At 45.7% G+C, this 23,585-nt stretch overlaps 1 protein-coding gene across 4 annotated transcripts in view; it reads right to left on the bottom strand.

The window, feature by feature from the left end:
* The window catches only part of PPP4R3B (protein phosphatase 4 regulatory subunit 3B), a 381,773-nt gene that overhangs the window by 196,644 nt on the left and 161,544 nt on the right, over positions 1-23,585 (bottom strand). For all 4 annotated transcript variants that reach the window (XM_086927499.1, XM_086927500.1, XM_086927502.1 and 1 more), the window contains exons 5-6: positions 21,837-21,914; positions 3,592-3,708 (exon numbers count right to left, since the gene is read on the bottom strand). In XM_086927499.1, coding sequence (XP_086783625.1) covers positions 3,592-3,708; positions 21,837-21,914 — 195 coding nt within the window. The remainder of the gene's footprint in view (positions 1-3,591; positions 3,709-21,836; positions 21,915-23,585) is intronic.

The raw sequence follows: 23,585 nt of genomic DNA, 5'->3' as shown, positions 1-23,585 counted from the left end.
AGAGGCGGTGATTGGGGACCTAGACTGGCCAACTCCAAAGGTGGGCTCAGGACTTGAGGGTCTCGGATCATTTTTGAACCACAGCCTCCCTCGGACTCTCGCTGTGAGGCACGGCTGCAGGGGTGCTTCAAGGCCTTGGGTCAAGGTCAGTCAGAGACTTACTCTAAATCTGGGTCACCTGGTGAAGAGGAGAAACAGGGAAGCAGGGCCACTCAGTGCTAGCCTGGTGGGTCCCGACGTCCCTCAATGGTAGGTCTGGACTAGACCAACAAGCCTTGGTTGCTGCAACTGCTCCGGTACCCAGGGTATTGATGCGGGGTGTCTCCTGGAGGTCCTGATGTCTCTAAACTTGGCAAGGTGATGTATCTGACCTCCTGGAGCACGAATACCTTTTCTCCAGTCGCACTGCTTCTTCAATGAGCCTGATGGCTGGTGACACAGTGAGCTGCCAGATGCTTTGCGGTGCCTATAGATGCAAGGGTGCAGCTCCTCTACATAAAGAGAACTTTCCCAGTTGTTGCGGTACTGGCCAGTCCCCCAAAGCTTTTGGGGAGGGTGTCCGCCATTTGGAGAAGTCGATCCACCAATGGTCAACGTGCAAGCAGCCTAGCAGAGTTTTCTCACAATCTTTGGTACAGGTCTTCAGTTCTTGTTCTCTTCAGGTCAGTCTTTCTTCCTCGGTTCCCAGTAGTTGAATCTGATTTCCTGGAGTCAAAGGGGCCACCTAAATGCTCTATTTAGGGGAGTGAAGGGAAGTAGCCAGTGGGCTATTTACTCCTGGGGTCAATACAGCCCTAGATCAATTTCTTTGGGGAGTTGGAATCACCCTGTCCCAGAGATCTTAATTCAAACAAAAAAAACACACACATACACTCAAAAACACAAAAGATGGTGGAATTCCTATTTTCGTGTTCACTCCAGGCTACCCACCCTAGAGGTGTCCAGCCTGGCAGTACAACACGCCTCCTACACAGCTAATTTCCTGCTTGTCTTGGTGTCAAATAGGCTTTAGGGCAAGGGGTGGCATGCTCCAGGTCTTGGGGAAGCCAGGCTCACTTATCAAAGGCTAGGGGTTCTTTGAAGCTCCAGCCTTGACATGCTAATTTACTAGCCATCCTGTTTGGAAGGGATGTAAACATGTCCTGACGGAGCAGGCATTGTTTCTGAGCTCTTAGAGCAGGGCTCTCACCTCCTAGGGGCTCAGGGACTCATCTGTGGTGGCAGGCTGGACAGGACCAGTCAGCCAGCCCACTAGAGGACTAGTAGATTTCAGGGAGTACCTCTAAGGTACCCTCTGGATGCAGGTATTAATAAATCCAACACTGGAATCCTGTGGTGTTATTAATATGAGGTGTTTGATACCAAACACCATAGGTTTCAATGAAGCCATTATGTAGCTGGGAAATTAGGTTTGCCCAGTGTTTTGCACATACCTTAAGATGGCTTCCATGCTCACTTCTAATATCCAACAATGGAGCTAGACATTACAGGGGCATATCTACTCATGCAGCTATGTCCTCACATGTGCTATAACCCACTCTGCCTTAGGGCTCCAAGGACTGTTGTGGGTGTGCCTTACATATAGCCCAAGCAGGGTATTTGGCTTGGCACACAGGAGTATGTGGTGTTTTTAAACATGGTTTGCACCATGTCACGCAGTTTGCAATGGCAGTGTGTGGAATTTGTGTTTGGGTCCCTGAAGGTGGCATAAGATATGCTGTCGCTCTAACGGTCCCTCTATAGTACCCATGCCCTAGGGTAACATTTAATAGGGTCTAACAGGGATGCTAAAGTCCTTTGCCAATTGTAGAACAATCCATCATCACTGTTGAAGAAGAACTAGCAAGGAGGTCTGATTTGCAGGCCTAAGTGCAATGTGAGTTGAAAATCAGCATCTAGCAACTACAAAGGGGCAAAAAGTGTGGGGGACTACTGCAACAAAAAGCCCAGTTTCCTACAGGTGTTAATTCCATCAATTAAGTAGTGATATGAATGGTGACAATTTGAGTAGGATTTCCTTGAGTAATACTTTTACCATCAGATAGCTATGTTAGGCTTGGAAATACTGTTTTTTTAGATTGTATGTATTAATTTTATAATAACACTACTGTCATTTTGCCTGACTGTTTTGTAATGTTTCATAGTTAGTCTTAGGTTCAGTATTTTTAGGGTATCTGAATCCATTTTTGTTCTGATCAACGTAGGGTGGTGGTAGACACTTTGGAGTGTTTATTAAACTAAGGCAAATAGATCCTACATACAATAGGGGACATGAGTGTAGGATTAGTAACTGGGTAAGCTGTAGATTGAAACGGATTACGGAATGCTAGGATTTGTTCCTCCACTGAAAAATGAATGGGGTATACAGTATTAAGTGAATCTGTAAAATTGCTGAGATTTATTTTATTCCATATGGACTATATTTGTGGTCAGTGTTAGAATGATCTTCGGTGTTATTAAAAGGGTAAATGTAATTCATACCAGATAGAGCTGATAGATCATTTGACAAAATGATAGTCTAGGGTGGTGCTTTCGTGTATCAGGAAGCTGATTTTCTGCACCAGATTAAAGATATCCAGTAGAACAAAATTCTTTTGCCTTGTGATCAAACAAATCATTGGTCCAGTAATTAAAATCCACTTTGAAAGTAGACACTAGTTTCAAATACTCAGATGGGAAGGGGTTAATTTAAGAGGCTGGGCGATAAGCGTATAGTTCCAGTGTTTGAGGGAATCAATGGCATTACTAACAAAATGTCTACATCCTTAACCATGGTTATAGTTATTATAGATTAAGCAATATTTCTTAGCTAGAACAGCTCCCCATCAACTGTGTTTAGCTTAGAAACAGGATAGTGAACCAGGACTCCTAGGATTTTAAGTGTATCCGATTAGAGAGCTAGGTTTCTGCGAGCAGAAAATCTAACTCATTTTGTCCAATTAGTTTAATAATTTCCCATCATTGTTCTATGTTTTTATTTACTGTCTAAGGATCTAGTGTTCAATTAAGTCATACACCGCATATTAGGGTTACTTATCTTTCCCAAATACCTGTTTGGGTAAAATATAGAGCTCCCAAGGTGGTAGCCCTTAGCAATCGGATAGCTGCTTGAGAATTGAATGGAGTCACTCTTTCCAGTACAAAGCACTTTCAACTGCCATGCAGAGTATGTAGTCAGGAAAACAGAACAACTGTCACTAGTACCATTGGGCAGAATGGGGCACGTTTATGGAAAACCTTCAGCAGTCATGTATCTGTGCCATGTAAATATGTGGTTTTGCACATGCTCAAAGAAGTAGCTCCTGAGCAAGACTGCTAACCACAATAAAAAAAAGGTTATCACAGGATGCCCATCATGGGGGGGAAAAGCATGCCCACAAGAGCCTAATAACGTTTCAAAACTTTAACACATGCATTTTCTACAGCAGAAATCCCAGAAAATAATATCATAAAACCGAAGGGGCTAAGAAATCTAACATATAATAGCAATCAAAGAAATATTTGTAGCAAATTATTCTTCATGGAAGAGAACAAAGATACTGCTAAGTTTACCTATTCACTGGGATAATATTTGAGCCATTACATTCTTACCATCACAATTTCAAGAGCAGGAAGAATTCCTAGGTTTGCCAGAGTTTTGAAAAATGCATCCCTGCTTTGAGGTTGTAATGTCTGGGAAAATGCACAGAACTCCTTGAAAAAATTGACCTGTGTAAAAATAACAGATTTCATGAATTTACATACATCTAGAGTTGACCACCAATAATTATATGCTAACAAGAATTACAATAGTAATGTAGCACTTTTTTATAATACAACAATTACCCTGTGCTTTTAATTCAGAATAAATGTGGTTTTCTTTCCAAAACATGCATTTAGGATCAAAAAGAACAAGTTGCTTGCCTTCAGTAAAGCATTATCAGGTAGAGACATAGTCTGGCAGCACATTCCAGAACTTTAAATTCTCTCTAGGCGCCACACTGGATCCGGAAAGGTTTTCAGCAGTACCTCCGCGCGCCGGGGGTGGGGGCAGTGTCGTACGACTTTGTGCTGATGTCAGTGGAATCGTAAGTCCCCTCCGGCATAGTGACGTCAGTTTCTTCTGTGTAATCTTACGTGCCACAATGCGGAGCCCACTATAGAAACTAGCTGGGGAAACAGCGTGCTAAAAGAACAAGTTACTTACCTTCGGTAACGCTTTTTCTGGTGGATACAGTATCTGCCTGTGGATTCCTCATCTTGTGAATATCCCCTGTGCCAGTAACATTCGGAAACTTTTGTAGCTCTCCACGCTGACGAGGACGTAGAGGACGTCACAAAGGCACGACTCAGCTCGCGATCTCGCGGACGTCACTGGATCCATAATAGAGCCTCGTCGGCGTGATTATGTCGGTTCCTGACTTTTTTCCGTGCCCCGGAGGCACACATGGACGGAACGACATAAATAGGTACAGTATACAAAGTACACAGTATTCAAACCAACACACAGTGTGAAATCAATGCAAAAAGCAAGAATTAAACATTCCCATTGAAAGATAGAACATAGAATAAACAGTTTACAGGTATGGAAGAGTAGACAACGGGGAGGTGGGTTGGTCAGTGAGGAATCCACAGGCAGATACTGTATCCACCAGAAAAAGCATTACCGAAGGTAAGTAACTTGTTCTTCTGATGTATACATCTGCCAGTGGATTCCTCACCTTGTGAACAGAATCCCACAGCAGTCCCACTCCCGGAGGAGGGTGTCCACTCTTCTATACCAAGAAATCCTGTAGGACAGAACGCGCAAAGTGACCATCCCTCCTCACTTCGGAATCTAAGCAGTAATGCTTCTCGAAAGTGTGGAGGGAGGCCAAAGTGGGTTTCTGCGCGATCATTCAAAACAATGAGGTTCAAAGAGCGAAATTCTGCTGGTAGCGCAGTAACTCCCAATCAATATTCAGCCAGTGAATATCTATTTCCACACCACTGACATCATTCAATTCAAGTGGGTGTCTACGCTCTCAAACAAAATCAGTGAGTGCTTAGTGTAGGTAAAAGCATGGATGCTAGTTTTGAGCGTTACAAGGGCTACAACTGATAAATAGCTGCTGAGATTTGTGAATAGATTTAGTTTTATCCAGGTAGAATTTTAGCATCCTTTCCATCCAGCAAGTGAAGAGCTCTCGCCGCTGAAGAAAAAGGGTTTTGGAAAAAGGTGGGTTAAGAGATAGTATGATTTACATGAAAATCTGAGACCACTTTAGGAAGGAACCTGGGATTTACATGAAAATCTGAGACAACTTTAGGAAGGAACCTGGGAAGGGAATGCAACACTACCTTGGCAGAATGAAATACTATGTATGGCTCATGAGCACAAAGGGCCTGTATCTCACTAACTCTCCTAGCTGAAGTTATTGCCACAATGAAGACAGTTTTCCAAGTGAGATGCTGAAGTGAAGCCTTATGAATCGGCTCAAAAGGAGGAAGCATGAGGCGATAAAAGCACTACATTTAGCTCCCAATGAGGAGAGGGACACCTAATCGGAGGGAAACACTTCTTTAACCCCTCCAGGAACTCTTTAATAACTGGAAACTTAAAGAAAGAGGTGTGTGAAGGGCTTTTCCTGTATACCGTTAGTGCAGACAGGTGGAGTCTGATTGAAGAGTATTGGAGACCAGATTTAGCAACGTGTAGCAAATATGGGAAATGACATCCTCCTGGCAAGAAGTGGGATCCAACTGCCTGGAAGAGTAACAAATGCAAAACCGTTTCCATGTAAAGGCGTAGGCTGATCATGTAGACGGTCGCGTTGCTTCCTTTAGAATGTCCAGACAGTCCTGAGGTAGGTTTAGATGACCACACTGCACTGTCTCAGGAGCCACGCTGCCAAACTCAAGGAGGAGAGATTAGGGTGTAGAAGTTGACCTCTGAACTTCGTGAGAAGCTCCGGCCTTTATGGCAGCCTGAGATGTAGACAGATAGACCGGTGAAGCAAGTCTGGGAACCAGAGTTGTCTCGGCCATTCTAGCTCTACGAGGATCATCTAGGCTGTTGTAGTGGACAGTTTGCGCAGGACTGTCAGTATCAGAGGTATTGGAGGAAAAGCGTACACACATTTTTGGGACCAGTCGATCCATACGGCATTTGCTTATGACCTTGGAAGGTAAAATCTGGCGGCGAAATCACTTCATTTTTTGTGTCTCGCTGTGGCAAAAAGGTCTGTAGAGGGTGTGCCCCACAAGTTGAAGATATCTTGCACAACCCCTTCGTTCAGTAATCACTTGTGGTTTTCGTCAAGATTACTGCTGAGTGCGTCTTCCTGGATGTTTTGCACACCTGGGAGGTGTACGGCAATCAGATTCTACTTCCTTGTGAGAAGCCAGAGCCAGATCATTTGAGCTTCTCGTGACAGGGCTCTGGACCGTGTTCCCCCTGCTTGTTCAGGTTGTACAAGGTGGTGGTATTGTCTGTCTAAACAAGGATGTTAGTCTTGAAAGAAGCTTGAAAAACCTTGAGTGCCAGGTGAACTGCACGGAGATCCAGGAGGCTGATATGGTATGTCTGTTCTTTCAAAGACCAAGTTCCTTGTATTTGCAGGTGATCAATGTGGGCTCCCCACTCCAGCAGAGGGGCATCCGTCACTATGATCTATGTTGGATCCTGTTGGTGAAAAGGAATTTTCCCCCCAGGAGATTTTTCAGTGAACACCACCACTGGAAGGATTCCACATACGTGGAAAACGGATCTTTTCCTCCCAGTTCCCCGAAAACAGGTCCACTGATCCTCCAAGTACTCATGGAGAGAACACATGCGAAGGCGAGCATAAGGAGTCAGAAATATGCAGGAGGCCAAGGAGAGAGGAGACTATGTAATGTAAATAGCAATTTATATAGCGCATAAATCACTCTAAGGTCTCAGAGCGCTGGCAGGTCCACGGGACAGAGAAAAAAGAGGGTAGGTAGTTAGTAGAGCCAAGTTTTCATTTTTACGAAATCTCATATGATTGGGTTCAGTCCTCAGACAGAGACGGAGGGCATTCCACGCCTCAGTGCGGTTTTACTAAGGGCCCGGTCTCCATTTCTAATGGTTCGAACTTTGGGAACTGTTAGAAGTAGCTGGTTGGAGGATCTAAGAGTTCGGGCCCTGCTGTGGAATTTACGTTTGTTTTCCAGATATAATGGTCCTTGTCCATGGATGGTTTACTATGCAGACTGTCAGACGGGCCATCCTCCGGAAAGTGTGGAAATCTGTAGAATGGATAAGTGCTGTTCCTCCGAAGTACACACGTTTTCCTGTAGCCTGTCAATGGTAGCTCCTAAGTAATGCAACGTCTCGACTGGTGTTGACATGGACTTTTGAAAGTTGATGTGAAGATCCAGGCGTTGGTGCAGATCGTAAATTCACTGGAAAAGTTCTTGGGCTTCTGTGAAAGTGGAAGCCTCTATCAGCCAGTCGTCCAGATAGATATGGACCAAGATTCTGTGTTTTCTTCCAGGACCTGCCACCAAAGCCATGCATCTGGAAAAAGTCATGGGTGCTGATGCGAGACAGGATAGTAGAACTGTATATTCGTAGTGGTTCTGCCACACGACGAATCTGAGGAATTTCAGATACGACTTTGTGATTGGAATGTGAAAATAAGTGTTGTGAAGGTCCATTGAACAAAGCTAGTCCCCCTGTTGAAGTTGAGGATAAATTTGATGCAACACCAGCATCCTGAACTTTTCCTTTAGGATCCACTTGTTCACGATTGGAAGGTTGTGAATTTCCTGAACTCTTGTCTGCCCTTTTTAAGTCACGCGTGGCGTACTGCGCACATGCGCAGTCGAGCTAGCGAGATTTTATGTTTTAAAGAGAACTTCACTTGCGAGGGTTAAACCCCGCCCCTCTTCTCCATCGGCTGGCCTCCTAAACGGTGGCCAGCCATTGGAGAAGAGGTCCAAGTGATGGTCTCCTTTCTCGCTAAGCCCCGTCCTTTTCAGATTGACTTTCCAGACTTCCTGCTGGCGTAAAAGCTTTCTTATCTTCTTTATGGGGCCAACAGATGGCCCCATAAAGAAGATAAGAAAGCTTTTACACCAGCAGGAAGTCAGGCGCTTGTTTTTTTTTTTCTTGCGGCGGGAAGCCTTCTCTCCGATCATCTTATCGTGCGCATTTACAGACTGGCGACGGATACATTTCCAAAAGTGTTAAATCAGTTTGCTGTGGGTGCTTGTCTTGATGTTCTGCTAATCTTTGTGCCAACACGAGAAAAAATACCCAGTCGGAGTGAGTAGAGAGTACAGTGCAGACGTGCCTGGAGATGCTGCGCGTCGCATCACTGCAAGGAAAGTACTTTGTTTACATGAGCAGTAGTTGGCTTAGTAAACAATGATTACATTGGGTATTTCCGTAACGCGAGTTCGGACTGTGACAAGTATCTCATGGCTTCCCTCTTTGAAATACAGCTTATGCCTGAGACGCACCTACAGGCCTAGGCGTCCACGAGGACAGGGTGTACTCCAGGGAGTGTAATCACGGAAGCGCCCGCCCCACGCGCTCCCTTTATGAACGCTCGGGCTGCTGTTGTCGGTAAACGGGCAGAGCGTCAGTGGTTGATGTACGTGGAGGGGGCTGCCTTATAGTTTGAGGTTTAAAGATGGCAGTTACAACCATCAGCACACGGCATTGGCCGTGACTGTGTCTATGGCAGAGGTTTGTGGATTAGAACTCCGTTACAACATTGTAACCTAAGAAAATAGCTGTGTTCTCTCTACGTTTTACACAGCAGGCCAGACGGCTTCTTCCTCGCATTTCTCAGAAGCATTGTGTCGTCATGTTTATTGCTACGTTGCCAACTCTCCATCTTAGCTGTACAGCCCGTGCCGGATGAGGATTCTTTCACGAGCCTCTTGTGACGGTGCCAGGGCCAGTGCCAGTGCTTGCTTGTCGAAGAGCTTGGAGCTGTCTCCCCTCGTGCACTGCACGGGGCAGTTGGAGGGGGATCAGGAAACTTGCTTGGCATATTTCTGTCTGCCGAGTATCACACAGAGCACCCCACTCCGCAAAGATCCTTCAGCCCCCATTGTCCGTCTGTCTGCCGAGGGTCAAACCTAGCGCCCCACTCCGCACAGATCCTCCAGCCGCCCGTGTCTGCACTCCAGGGGGTCTCACGCACTGTAGCCGCCTCAGAGCCATGGCTTCACTCGCACCACGGAGCAGGTAGCTCCTTAAGTATGAACTTTATAAAACTCAGAAAAACTTTTAAAAAAAATAAACAAATATACTTATCAATAAATGTTTTATTATATGCATATCATGTTTTTGTAGGGTGCTTGTCACACACATGTCTATATCTTAAGACACAGAAGGGTATTCTTTGGTATAGAAATGGTTTAAAATGTATTCTAGCTATAACCTTATACTAGCAGCAGCTCCTTTGCCAGCACTGGCATAGGCTGGTGAATGGAGGGGGTTATCTGAGTGCCAGCGCCACCTGGCACTTAATGTATGTGCTTTTTTTTATTTTAAAAGGAAATGGTGAGGGAAGTATAACTGCTCGATACAGCCATTGCGGCACTACCGGCCGTCGATGAGTGAAGTGGGTCTGTTTGAGGGGCTATCCCGTCCCGCAGCCTCAGTCAGGACACTGGATACTGGATAAAGGATACTGTTCTTGCCCAGGACACAGGGCCAAGATGACACAGGGCCAAGACGACAATGGCCTACATGCTTTCTGTCAAACTTATTCCAGCCCTCCAGCGAAGGAGCACCTAATAAGCAGGAAGCCCCTGCTATTACTAATCTACTCCGCCCTCCCCAGACCTTCAGCTCAGGAGCACATGAACAGCAGTAAAGCCCCTGCAATTAGTAAATTAATCAGCCCTCCCCAGCCCTCCAGGCCTCAGGGCAATGTCCGGACAGGGGAGCACAAAACACAGCTGCTGGGTCATCCACGGTAGCCAGGGCACGTTAGCCAGGGGGAGGCTGAGGTGATGGTGCAAGTTCCAAAAATCACCTGGCCCCCACAGCGAGACCCATTCTTCATGCCCGCTATGCCCTGAATGTGAAGGGCTGTGGGCGAGGTATTAAAACTAACACTGTTTCTGAGCTGCGTGGGCCCCAGGGGGGTCGAGGTGAAAATTGCTCAAAAGCCTGAGCAACACCCGGCCCCCAGGGAGGCCGATTTTTTAAAACAATCACATCTCCCCAGCCCACCCCCAGCCTGATTGCTTTGCATGGCAGGGGGTGAAGAGAGGCCACAGCAGATAATCGCTGTACGGCAGCACAGTGAAGCTGCATTCATTTCTCTGTCTGTCCCCGTGCCCTCTGTGGGACGTTTTTTTTTTCTCCCCTTTCCCAGTTCACAGTGAGCACTCAGTGAACTGGAAAGGGGGAGAAAAAAAACGGCCCACAGAGGGCACGAAGACACCGGCCCTTCGGCCCATGCCCGAATGCCCGCAGTGCCAATCCGCCCCTGATTGCTGTCATGTTGTCTGTCCGGACTAATACAGTTTGTGTAAGACTTGGGTGAGAAAAGCTTTCAGTGCTAGAAATCCTGCTAGCAGTTCTAGATAGTTGATGTGAAGGCATTTGTGATTGTCCGACCACAGCCCTTGTACAGTGAGATGCTGAAGATGTGCACCCCAACCAGTTAGAGATGCGTCTGCTATCAATACAACCTGTAGAATTGGGTCTATGAAGGGCTACAGAGAGCGGTGAGTGCGGCTATCTACCAACACTAGATCGATTAATAGACCCTGGGATTGATTCCACTGATGCGCTAGACATTCCTGCAGAGGACGCAGGCTGGAAATGAATGATTGGGTTGGAAAATAAATATTGTGGCTTTAATATTCAGACCCTCCAGGATATTGCGGCATAAAGTAGCAAATTGTGCAGCACAAAAATGGAAATTTAGCAGCACAAAAATGAAAATTTAGCAGCATTATTGCAGCACTTTATTTTACTTGTGATCATTCCTTTCCAGCCCTAAATCAATGGAACCTGTTTTAGCATAGTATTCCTCTTTGAAATAGGCATGTTTAAAGTTTCTGCAGCTCTACAGAAGCACAGCTCCAATCTCCTAACCTCCTTCGTAAGACCTTCAAATGGATCCCCCTCGAACACCGAAAGACAGTCACTCACGCCCTGGTCACCAGCAGACTCTACTACGGCAACGCACTCTAAGCCGGAATAAACAAACACCTCATACGCAAGCTACAGAACATCCAGAACGCCGCCGCAAGACTGGTCCTCAACCTGCCAAAACACTGCCACATCTCCCAGCACCTGCGCACACTCCACTGGCTCCCCGTCGAGGCGAGAATCACCTTTAGGATGCTCACCCACGCACACAAGGCCCTCCACGGCACCGGTCCAGCATACCTGAACAGCCGGCTCAAATTCCACGCACCCCAAAGGACCCTACAATCAGCCCAGCTCTCCTACGCCGAGGTCCCCTGCACCAGAAAGACCAGATCGGGAGGCCGCTCCTTCTCCTTCCTTGCGGCCAAAGCATGGAACGCCCATCCGCTCCACCGCAGACAGACAACATCGCTCCCCATCTTCGTAAGAAACCTCAAAACCTGGCTTTTCGACAGACCCCATCCTTGATGGAATGGAACCTGCAACCCCCCCACCCCCCCCCCCCCCCCCACCCCCAGCGCCTTGAGACCCTTACGGGTGAGTAATTGCGCTTTAACAAACTCCTGATTGATTGATTGATTGAACCTTGTGGGAGGGGGCCGTATTTCACCCTGGGAAGTTCTAGCGACCATGAGTGTGCCCCTACCAGGGCACCACTTTCACCGCTCCCTAGGTGCAGCCACACAGCCCCCCTTTGCTCCATGGGTGCAGTCACACAGCCCCCCTTCGCTCCCTGGGTGCAGTCACACAGCCCCCTTCATCCCCTGGGTGCAGTCACACAGCCGCCTCTTGTGTCGCGTGCACGGACTCCCTTTTACGGGTAGTGCTGACATGATAGACATCTCGCAAAAATCATCCTTCAGAACCAGGTTCCCTAGTTCCAAATTCAGCAGCTCTGACCATGGTGTCTCATCCTCTCCCCCACTAAACACCATACTGCCCTACAGAGAGAAACTCGCACTGCCTTCAACTATAACCCAATTGTGCCCCACTATAAACACCTGGATGCAGCTAAACTTAAATTACGCACTAGACGAGTGCAAAAGGCTGCCTACAAAAAAAAGTAACATCCTGGAAAAAGCAAACACTCATAGGGAATGCAAAATTAAGTAAATCATGTGAAATGTAAGCAAGAACAACATGGTTACCTGCCCACTTTGCCACAACTCTGTTTGGCTTTTAGTTATTTTTCATATGTTGAACTTTTTATTCCCAAAGCTGCACTTTGGAACAGTGCTTTCAATGGGCCGATACTGTCTGGTGTGGAGGACCAACATTTTATTATATTGACAGTGTACTGGCACTTCTTAGAAACAAGCAGGTACTCTGTTACAGAGTGCCTGCACTTCTATTTATCCATTTCAAGCACTGCTTTAGAATGGAAAAATGTCAGAAAAAGATGAGTTAGTGTTTTTATTTTTTTGATCCATTTCACAGGGGAACAAATCAATGAAAGAAAAAAAGAGGGGGAGAACAGTTTCTGATGTCAGGGTTTTCAGTAAGAGAGGAGAAGCTGCTAGACAAAGAGGGAATAAAAAGGGAGAAAGAAAGAAAAGGGGGAGGGTAGTTTTATCAGCAGAGCAGACATTGTCAGAGTGTTCTGTGCGCAAGAAGGAAAAGACAGTCCTTTTCCTTCTGTGCACGCCCCGCCTGTCTTAGTGCTGGCATCCTAATTTTCAACATTCTTTCCAGTCGAGCCTGCAAGCTGGAGAGCAGAGAAGCTTTTCTCGCTCCTCTTTCATAACTATTTGTAATGGAGGAAGCAGGCAGCTAATATGGCTGTACAGCGCGGTTTCACGGGGTGACTTATGCGCGAACGGCCAATAAAATGGCATTTTTTTATGCCTACCTGGAGACTTTCTCACGACCGGTTTGTTAAATTTCACGGTCGTCGCGCTTGCCAGTTGATTTCGCTATTTTTTCGTGAATCTCAAAATGCTGGAGGGTCTGAATATTGTGAATACTGACTAGATTGGGAGTGGCCAGATCTTTCAGTGTGTTGAGGGAAGCTCCTAGATAAGACTGCACCTGTGCCGGACACAGGTGAGAATTTTGTGCATTTATTGTGAACACCAGCTAATGAAGTAGATGTACTGTTGTCTGAATGTGTATTATACAGTTCTGGTAAGTGCTTGCTTTGATAAGCCAGTCGTCCAGCTAAGGGAATACATGTATACATTAACTTCTGAGATGAGCAGGTACTACAGCAAGGCATTTGGTGAACACTCTGGGGGCTGTGGTGGCACCAAATGGAAGTACATTTGCGAAGAGCGGGATGAATTGGAATATTTGAGTAGGCGTTTTTTGATCTAGCGTAAACAGGAAGTCGTTCTGCTGCAACAGGGGAAGTACTTGTTGAAGAGTAACCATGAGAAAGTGTTCTGACAATATGCATTTGTTTAACTACCTGAGATATAGAATAGGTCTCGGAGATCCGTCCTTTTTGGGGATCAGAAAGTAAAGGAAATAAACCCCTGATCCATGGTATTTTAGTGGGACTGGTTCTATAGCCCCTTTTTGTAATAAAGAAAGCACCTCTTGCTCAAGGTGTGTATGGTCTGGTGACATTTTGTGGGATTGAGGAGGGATGTTTGGAGGATTGTTGGTAAGCTCCAGGCAGTAGCCATGTTGGATAATTCCAAGCACCCATTTGTCGGATGTTATTGAGTTCCAAATGGGGAGAAAGTTCTGAAGTCTTCCGCCAACAGGTGTGGAATAGTTGGGGGAAGCGTTGGGAAGTCACTGCTTGTTTGAGGAAGAGGAAGTGCGGGTGTGGTGTTTTTACCTGAGCCCCTAGGACTATTTCCTCTATAACCGCCTCTGTAAAAGCCTTTTGGAAAGGAGCATTGAGAATTGCCTTTGAAGGAGAAGTGCTCTGGTCGGTACCAATAGACTTAGACCCTCATCTATAAAGCTGCTTGTGCTGCTACACGTTTACCAGAAGCAGCAATACTTTTAGATTCTTTATTTGGGGCAGGGGCATCCGCAGATGCTTGAGAATTAGCTCTTTTCCTGGCATTTTTATTACTAGATGAGTCAAGTGATAACTGACCTTTGACAAAAATAGGGTCTGTGGGGGGGAAGGTTTATATTTTTTACCCACTCTGGGAGTAAGAATTCTAGCAAGGACAGGATCTTGAAAAATATCGGCCGTTTGCCTCAACATATCCTTGCGGTACAAAAGGGGTTGGTGATGGACGGACCATCTGACCCAATCAAACACTCACACCCAGTCAACAGATCAGGGTTTAATCCATCACCGTTCTTTAGCCCACTCTGCCACCCCAGTTCAGACATGGCAATATGCAAATCACTCTGACCCTGTGCCTCATGGGAACAGTCCAGCCCGAACTGCCAAGCCATGCCTTCCCTGGACCGGATTAAAGCTTCCTAGGACCGGTTTCTGGCATTACAGCAGTCTTCAGCCAGGTTTGCTTGAATCCAGTGGCAAAGTAAGCAAGGGACTCACGTCTACTCATACCCTGCCAACTTATGGCGAACAAAGCGGTACAAAAGGGGGTGGTGATCTCTGACCATAGGTAATGTTTTGTGTACCTAAAGTTTCGAATAGAAAATATTATTCTAGAGATAAGTAGTTGGTATTACATTATCAGGTGAGGATGGCCTCGCAGGATAAAGATCAGGATTTGTACCTGTGGAGGATAAGTAGTGTAATCCGTCCAAGGATCTAGTACTTGTTTATCATCGTCGTCAGTGTCACCTGTATCAAATTGAGGTGTAGTAGAATGACAATGTGTAATATTTAATGGATCAAGCTGTGGTGAAGAGGGAGGAGGTGGAGATGGAAAAGTATGGAAAGGGCTAGTGCCTACCTACACTTTCTCTTCAAAATAATTTTGTATGGGATGTCCTCATCAGAAAGCTTGTGCTTGGATGGTATTTTTGAATTAATGTGTCCTGTATCTGGATGGATGTACAGTTTTTTTCTGTTTTGGATCCGATGCAGGTGGTACAGTGTCTTTACTTGGATCTGGTTGTGTTGCCGGCAAATCTTTGGATTTAGACAAAGAAACTTTCAGAGCCGCGCTGGAAAGTCCTTTTGGTGTTGAGGATTTCGACTCCAAATGTTTTTTAGGTTTCAGATTTCGGTTTTTAAGATTTTGGTGTGGAACCAATCTTGGATTTGAAGACCGAAGGTTTCAGCTCGGAAGTAGGCTTTGGCCAGCTCGGTCCAGAGCCACGAGGCGGAGATGGTGCTAAGTCAGATTTATTTAGGGCCTGGAGGGGGGGGGGGGGGGGGGGTCTTCAGTACTCGCATCACTTTGTACCTGCAGCACATCGTCGTTTTCCAGGTCGATCTGTAAGTCAGACCCGGAGTCAGATGGAGCCAAAGCCATTTTTCCTTCTGTTGCAGATACCGCTTCCTGCTCAGATTCTGCGCCGAAGAGGTCTGGTGAGACATCAAACCGCTGCTGATGCATCTCCGAGCCCGACTATCTCAGAGAATTTTCTTCGACCTGAAAGAGCGGCACGCTTCACAGTCTTGTTCCTTGTGTTCGGAGGACAAGCACAAACTACACCCCTGATGAGTCTGTGTGTAGATATTTCGCGTGGCACAGAGGGCAGAATTTACATGCAGTCCGTTCCATCGACGAGGAGCCAAGTGGGCGCGGAAGGGCTGGGACGGCCGCTCACAGATATTTCGATCGAAATGCCGAATATTAGAGGTTTGATACGAACCGCAAATATAGAAGCTCGATGGAGAACAATACTGTCGAGGTAGAAAGAGATACGCAACGAGGGGTAACCAGAGGATCAATTCAGAAGCGGAGCGCAGCAATAACCGTCCGAACCTGATGGCGAAAAAAAACAGTCTCACAATGGAGTCCATGCGCACTATCACCAAAAGGAGGGGTCACCTACCTCATGACTGTTAAGACTTCTTCAAACAAAAATAACTTGCAAACTTCGGACCAAACATTAGATGGCAGGAGTATGCAAAGCATGTGATCTACAGCTCACATGCCTTGAATATAAACTTTCCTTCTGATGGATACATCTTTCTACAGATTCCTAACTTTAGGAAAGAGTCCCAAAGCAAAACAATACCACCTTGTGAGGTGGGACTGATTAGTTTTGGTTAACCCAAGAAGGAATGCACGACCACCATGGCAAAGTAACTGCACTGAATGAGTGAGCAGTCAGACAGTAATGTATGACAAAAGTAAGCATGTAGGAGCCCTCAGCTGCCCTGCAAAATGTCAGCTGCCCGATTGCCCCTGGAAAAAGCCATGGAAGCAGACATGGCCCTCATGGAGTGGGCACAAACGCCCTCTGGAGCTTTTTGGGGCCAAGGAGTAGCAGTTCTTGATACAGACTATGATCCTATGAAAAATGTTACATTTATTCAATAGCCTGCCTCTTTTTGCTCTTGCAAAGCTCACAAACGGATGATCACCCATGGCAGATGCGTGGCAACACGTGGCTTGCTGAAGGGTTCGTAGTGGATGCTCAGCAGTCTTTATGCCCCAGCTGGACCACTTGGCATTACACCTGAGCACACACAGAACTTGGTTCTGGAGTCACCTTTGGGGATGGTTGTCATTGGTGGAGATGTTAACGTGGTAATGAAACCAGACATCTATGTTCAGAACTGCTAATACAAGTAGTAGATCCTGCTTGACTGGCATTGCTGGGGGTTCATAGACACATGGCGTAGATGGCACCCGACAGCAAAACAATACAGTCACTGCTTGGCCATGCACCATTCATTTTCTCATAAGGAGTAAATCTTTATGATGGCTAGTGAGTACTGTTGTCTTACAGGATGCAGATCGTGTTCAGGGTAATCTCCGAGCATTCCCCACTCGGCAGCCAGGTGGACAGCAAGGACATTGGAAAGTTAGTGCCTGGTGGCTTTAGGACCCCTTACTTGTGGACCTTTGGAGCGAAGATATTGAGGAGTATTTCTGCAGATGAAGCAGGTGACATCAGGGAGTCCTGGAAGGGTCAAACCACTGTGGACTCGGACTCTGGAGCGCAGGGGGACTGGTGTGCCACTCAGTGGCATCCTCAGCAGGCTCAGCGTGTTTCTTGGCAGTTTCTTTTTAACAGAGCTGCTGTCCACAGGAGATCCGGTCTTTATGGAAGGCAGCCAGTCCTCCCTCCCAGAGGTTCTGGAGGTCGCTGGCTGCAGGACAAGGCAACTTTTGGTGCAAGATCTCTGGAAACTGCAGACCGGCCGGTGGGCTGGGGCCAAGTCAGTTCTCTGCAGTCTCCTCTGCTGGGCGTCTTTCGTCCTCCTTCGTATGTTGCAGGAATCGGACTTCTTGGTTCAGGGCTTCCCCCAAAATACTGTATTTAGGGGTCTCAAGGTCAGTAGCCAATAGGCTACTGACATTAGGCTGGCTACACCCTTGGTGTGATCACCCCTGGTGGGGGAGTGGGCACAAACCCTAATCCTGATTGGAGAGCGTATGCCATCAGCAAGATAGCGGGCACTGAAGAGTGGGCTTCATCTCGCCTCCCCCACCTGAGGTCTGGTGTTGGCAGAGGTGGGCACACCTTCTGGGCTGCTATAATTGTTCCAGCCTGTATTCCTGCCTAAAAGGAGGGGATACAGGAGGGGCCTGCTCCTGATAGCAGGAGAGGCTGGGGGTCGCATTACAAAGGCGGCAAGGCCTTTGAAGCTCCCCTACCACAGATGGTTCTCCTTGGCCTGGGGGAGGTGTGGCCACCTCCACCCAGGAAAGGCTTTGTTTCTAGGCTCAGGGAGCGAAGGCTCCCACCCCAGGGTTCCAGAAACATGTCTTGTGGTGGCAGGCTGGTATGTATCAGTCAGGGAACCCACCACAGGCTGGTTGTTTTTCAGGGGGCATCTCTAAGATGCCCTCGGAATGCATTTCTCATTAAATCCCACACTGGCATCAGTGTGGGTATAATGTTATGAGAAGTTTAATACCAAAATTTCCAGTTTTCAGTCAAGTCAAAAAGATTTTATAGCGCGCTTCATACCCAGAGGGTCTCAAGGCGCTTGAAGAAGGGTGGGGGGATTATTTGTCGAATATCCAAGTTTTAAGTTGCTTTCTGAATGCTAGGTGGTTGAGTGAGACGAAGGTGAGTGGGGAGTGAGTTCCAGGTTTTAGCTGTGAGGTAGGAGAAGGATCTACCTCTCATGGTGGTTTTGTTGATGCGAGGTACGGTAGCAAGGGCTTGGTTGGAGGAACGAAGCTGGCGGGAGGGGGTATAGAAGGAAAGTCGTGTGTTGAGGCATTCGGGACCAAGTTCGTAAAGTGCTTTGTGTGCGTGGGTTAGGAGGCGGAAAGTGATCCTCTTATTGACGGGAAGCCAGTGGAGGTTTTTCAGGTGACTAGAGATGTGGTCTTTACGCGGGATGTCTAGTATGAGTCTGGCTGATGCGTTCTGGATGCGTTGGAGTTTTTTCTGGAGTTTTGCGGTGATACCGGAGTAAAGGGTGTTTCCGTAGTCCAGGCGGCTTGTAACCAGTGCATGGGTGACCGTTTTTCTGGTTTCGGTGGGGATCCAGCGAAATGTTTTTTTGAGCATGCGGAGAATGTTGAAGCAAGATGATGAAACGGCGATGACTTGTCTGTTCATCGAGAGTGAGGAGTCCAGGATGACGCCCAGGTTCCGTGCGTGGTCCGTCGGAATGGGTGCTTTTCCAAGGGCCTCTGGCCACCAAGAGTCATCCCAGGAGGAGGGGGAGGTACCTAAGATAAGGACTTCTGTTTTGTCTGAGTTTAGTTTCAGACGGCTGTGCTTCATCCACTCGGCCACTTCTTTCATTCCTTCATGTAGGTTGGTTTTGGCGGTGTTAGGGTCTTTGGTGAGGGAGAGGATCAGTTGAGTGTCGTCAGCGTAGGAGATGATGATGAGGTTGATGTTGGGTGCTGTGGAGTTTGGAATGACAAACTTCCAGCACTATATACTCTTAATGGCATCACTGAACTTACATTGTCTAAGAATTGGTCTAAACACTGTAGGGGGACAGGGCTCATGCACCTGTACCGTCGCCACTGGTACAGTACACCCAGCTAGAGGGGTGGCTGACCTATGCCAGGGCAGTGGGTTCTGCACCAAAACACGCAGCCTGCAATGGAGGGAGGGGGAGGGGATGTGCGTCTGTGTGTTTGTGTTCGTGGGTGTGTTTAAAGGTTCACTTACTAATGTGGAGGCGATGATTTAAGCTAAAGATCTGGCCAGTAGTCAACAAGGGTAATCCACCCATCAGTTCACGGTGAACAAAATGGTTTTATACCAGGTAGACATACCCAGCATAGCCTCAGGTGCTAGCATGTGGTGGTGGAAAATCCAGGTGACCTGCCGGAAATAACATGTTGAAACAGATTTTCACAGGGTTTTCAACATAGTACAATGACCACTCATGCTCATGGTGTTGCACAAAATTGCTTTTGGCTGGTATTTCCGAGGCTCTGTCAAAATGTTTTATTCCTTCCCTTTGGCACAATCAGGGTCAATAGCATCCTGGCGGAGCCTTTCTCTATTGGCAGGGGGATGCAACAAGGGTGTAATTTATCTTCTTTGTTGGCATTAGTGGTGGAGCGTATTCACAAAAAAGACCTAGACCACAAAGGCATCTGTAAATTATCTACTTAATGTTGTACCATATATTGCAAAACTTTTGCAAATAACTCCTATTTTAATTAATGAGGTAGGAGGTACATCCATGTTATTTTTTCAAGGGATTGGGCAAATTCTTTTAAATATGGCATAACATGGATGTACCTCCTACCTCATCAATTAAAATAGAGGAGTTGTTTTCAAAAGTTTTGCAATATATGGTACAACATTAAGTAGATAATTTACAGATGCATTTGTGGTCTAGGTCTTTTTTGTGAATACATATATTGAGTGGAGGGCGACCTATGACCCCGTTTCCCTCTAAGCTCCTCGTTGTTAGTTATTAGCGGGGGAGCACCTGGCAGAGTGAATACGACAAGATACAGCCATGTGGGGCTTTCTATGATGTAGTGGCTCCAAAGACCGCATCTTCCTCTACACTGAGGATTCGGTTATATATCCAGCAACCCAAGTGCTCGGTCCCTAGGGCATTTTAGATCCTGCAGGTTGTTGGTGATGCCACAGGGTCAACTGGAGTAAATCAGTAGTTATTCCCCAAGTGTGAGGTTCATCTGGTTCAACCACCAACCCGCAGATGAGGGTGAACACAACACACTTCAAATACTTAGGCCTAAATATTACACCAGATGCCAACCTATGTTGGAAACTCAACGTTGCTACCCTAGTAGTCAGGAACAGAAGAAACATTGAATGCTGTTCCATATTTCCGCTCACCAAAATTGACTGCGGAGCATTATTTAAAATGATTGCCGTTCTGTCATTCTTGTATGTCCTCCAGTTACCCACAGTCCTTTCCCGTATTTTTTTTTTTTTACAATTCAGACTTTAGCACACTGCTCTGTTTTTGTAGGTGATACTTGTACCAAATGTCTCTTTTGCTAAATGTATGCTAGCGCCCTTTGATGGCCTCCCAACTGATGCCACTAAATGACGGGCTCTTCTGTGACGGAGGAGAATCAGTGGTGCACCTGGAGTTTGATATCTTTGACCCCTGGTAACTATAATCCCCTTTATTTGCTGGAAAACAGAAACACCTAGGGTGGTACTGCAGGGTGACAGCAGAAACCCCGCTATGGCCATGGAGAGTGCTGCAGCCGGTGGTTAAATTGGAGGGGGATCTACTTGGGGGATCTCATTGGCATCTCTAAACTTGGGGATGCATGGGAGAAGAACTACATCAAATAATATAATCAACTGACCCAAACAAATGACCTCCATAACAGTTCTTAAGATACTTGCAATCATGCTATTGATCGGCACAGGGATGCCTTGGAGGACGTGCCAGATATCTGCTTGCTTCAGTCTCGGGTAACAATGGAACAAATGGAAAAGGGCATCTCCTGGCGTTACAGATACCTTATTAATTCCCCGTAGCGCTTTCAGACCCTGAAGGAAATGGAGAGAAATCTTTGAAGATCTTGTTGAAGAGGATTCGTCGTGGTCATGTTGGTAGAATGTGTCTTGGTCATTTCGGCACAGCTCGGACTCATTCAATTAAAGTACTTGCACCAGGCATATTTTCATCACACTAGGTGGAAAATGGGTAGGGCTCCCTCCCCGAAATGTGAGAGTACATTTGGCACATTTCAACACACCATATGGAAGCTTCTGTTATATCCACTGGGCTACAGAACACAACTGTAAGGGGGATGTGGTAGGCCATGCTCTGTCCTTGGATCCTAAAGTTGCATTGTTATAATGGAAGAGTGGATGATAGTTGAGGCTCTCAGACACTTGTGGGTCTTGGTTTGTTGATTGTCAAATATAATTTTGCCAATCCACCTTTGAATGTGTAGTATTTAGCAACACTGCCCGATTAGTGCGGAAGGTCAAGAGCAGAAAGGTCTGCACGAAGCTCAGTTTGCAAAGACATAGTAGGATGTATCCCAGGACACCAGAGGCAAACCACCACAGTTGATGCACTGTAAGCGCCTGTCAGCCGTTGACTTCCCAACCCCTCTGAACGGGGTCTTACAATTCCTAGTTTATCTCATAAGACCAAACAACACAGTACTTATTCAAATCACTAACATGCTACATTAGGTATAGCCACACAGACAACTCCATGAAAAATACACTAAAACCAAATAGGACAATTTCCTTTTTTACATTTGAAAAAAATCTGTAAGAAAAACTAGCTTACCAATTCACGTCTTTTGTCATCATCTGTAGCTTCGTCTGTTAATTGTGCAAAGACTTCTGATAAAAATTTCTCATCTTCCTGTAGATTTCCCAAAATAATTACAAACTGGTGATCCATTTGAACACTTAATCTACCACAGTAGCATGAATACAATATTAAGACAGCCCCAGAAAGAGGTATAAATGTTTCATAAGAAACTAAGCTGGAAAGGGAAGCAATCTAGGCACAGCAAGTGACCATTTTCCCCCTTCCCCCAAAACTCGGTAACACAATAAAGCTGGATAATACATTATTAAAACGAAAAACAGTTTGGATTACCTTTAAGTTATAAATGAACTCAAAGGCAGTCATCACATTTTGTAAATGTACATCACATTTTGTAAATGTACTCACATATACACAATCAGTGTTGATGAATAGTTTACTATCAGTTGAAACTTTGATCTTTATGACAGGGAGCAACCTGCAATTGCACCGTGCCAGTTATCAGTTTATTTCATTAACAGATAAAACTAATGCAACTTATGTTGAAACAAGTGACAATGGGCAAGTATGGATCAAAGATTCATGAGCAGACACATGAACAGATATTAGCTTGCTTTTCAAGTAAGGCAAATACATAGGTTTTCAATATTTATCCGGCTACAGACGTTCTAAATCAAGATGGCATACTTCTAGCTCTCAGATATTTCTCAGAAATAAGCATGATCAACAATAAATTTGGTTCATCCAAATATGAAGGGTTCCTTAAAGGGACTTTGTGACACTCTGCGCAGCACTTATTTATATAGTGTATGTGTAAAGGAACTTATCAAAATGCTGGTTTAAGGCTCCACAACACAAAACAGCTAAGTGCACCTCTGTCACAGTGAACATATACAGGTCTCTATGCTAAAAAAATATATATAAATAAACCTTCTTGAGACATCTAATTCACACCGTAACACTGGAGCCTTCACCCAATTTTGCCTCAGTCATACCAAAGGAAATTCACAAACATTTGAGCAAAGCAGCGATTTGGTAAACGTTGTTCACCTTAAAGGACACATGAAAAAATAGACTATTTTGGCACAGTACATTCATCCACTATCCTTTTTTTATGGCTAGAAATAAATGTTCTCATGTTAATAGGATAGTTACTTCATACGCTAACATCTCATTACAAAGAGGGAGTGGGGAGCAGTCTGTTCTTTTCTGCTATCCCTGTTAGTACTAATCTTTTGACCTGGAAGTAATGTTTAGTCCAGATGCTTTTTCCCCCCAGAATATATGCAAACTACTTGCAGGTGCTTATAAAGTTGGTGAGACCAAAACTTTGTGGGAGGACAATTGGACAGTGAACATTTGTTATGGGAGATAATTTCGCCCTACTTCTCCAACACTGAAATTCGTTAAGAGTACTGTAACTGTGCAGCACAATTCATTGACATGCCTGAACATCTTTTACTAAACCTCTACTTTGCTCAAATGTGCCAGAAGGTATTATCTAAGAAATAGTTTTTGAAATTTCAAAAGCTCATCACTTACCAAATAGATCAGTAGTAAAATTGGGTAGCTGGATAGCTGAAAATAGTCAGCTGCTAAATTAAGTTACTTAGTTGTTGAAGCTTGACGCAAACTTCACTTTAGCTTATATAAACGCCTTGGCGAAAACCAACACATTTTAATAATGAACAAAAATAACATGCATATAATGTTGACAATTATGAAGTAATACAAGGTGATCGCTTATAAAAGCGCCTTTAATGT

Source organism: Lissotriton vulgaris, chromosome 6, assembly GCF_964263255.1.
Source record: "Lissotriton vulgaris chromosome 6, aLisVul1.2, whole genome shotgun sequence".
NCBI classification, from domain to species: Eukaryota; Metazoa; Chordata; class Amphibia; order Caudata; family Salamandridae; genus Lissotriton; species Lissotriton vulgaris.
Note: the sequence above shows the minus strand (reverse complement) of the source record. Positions and strands in the feature narration are given on the sequence as shown.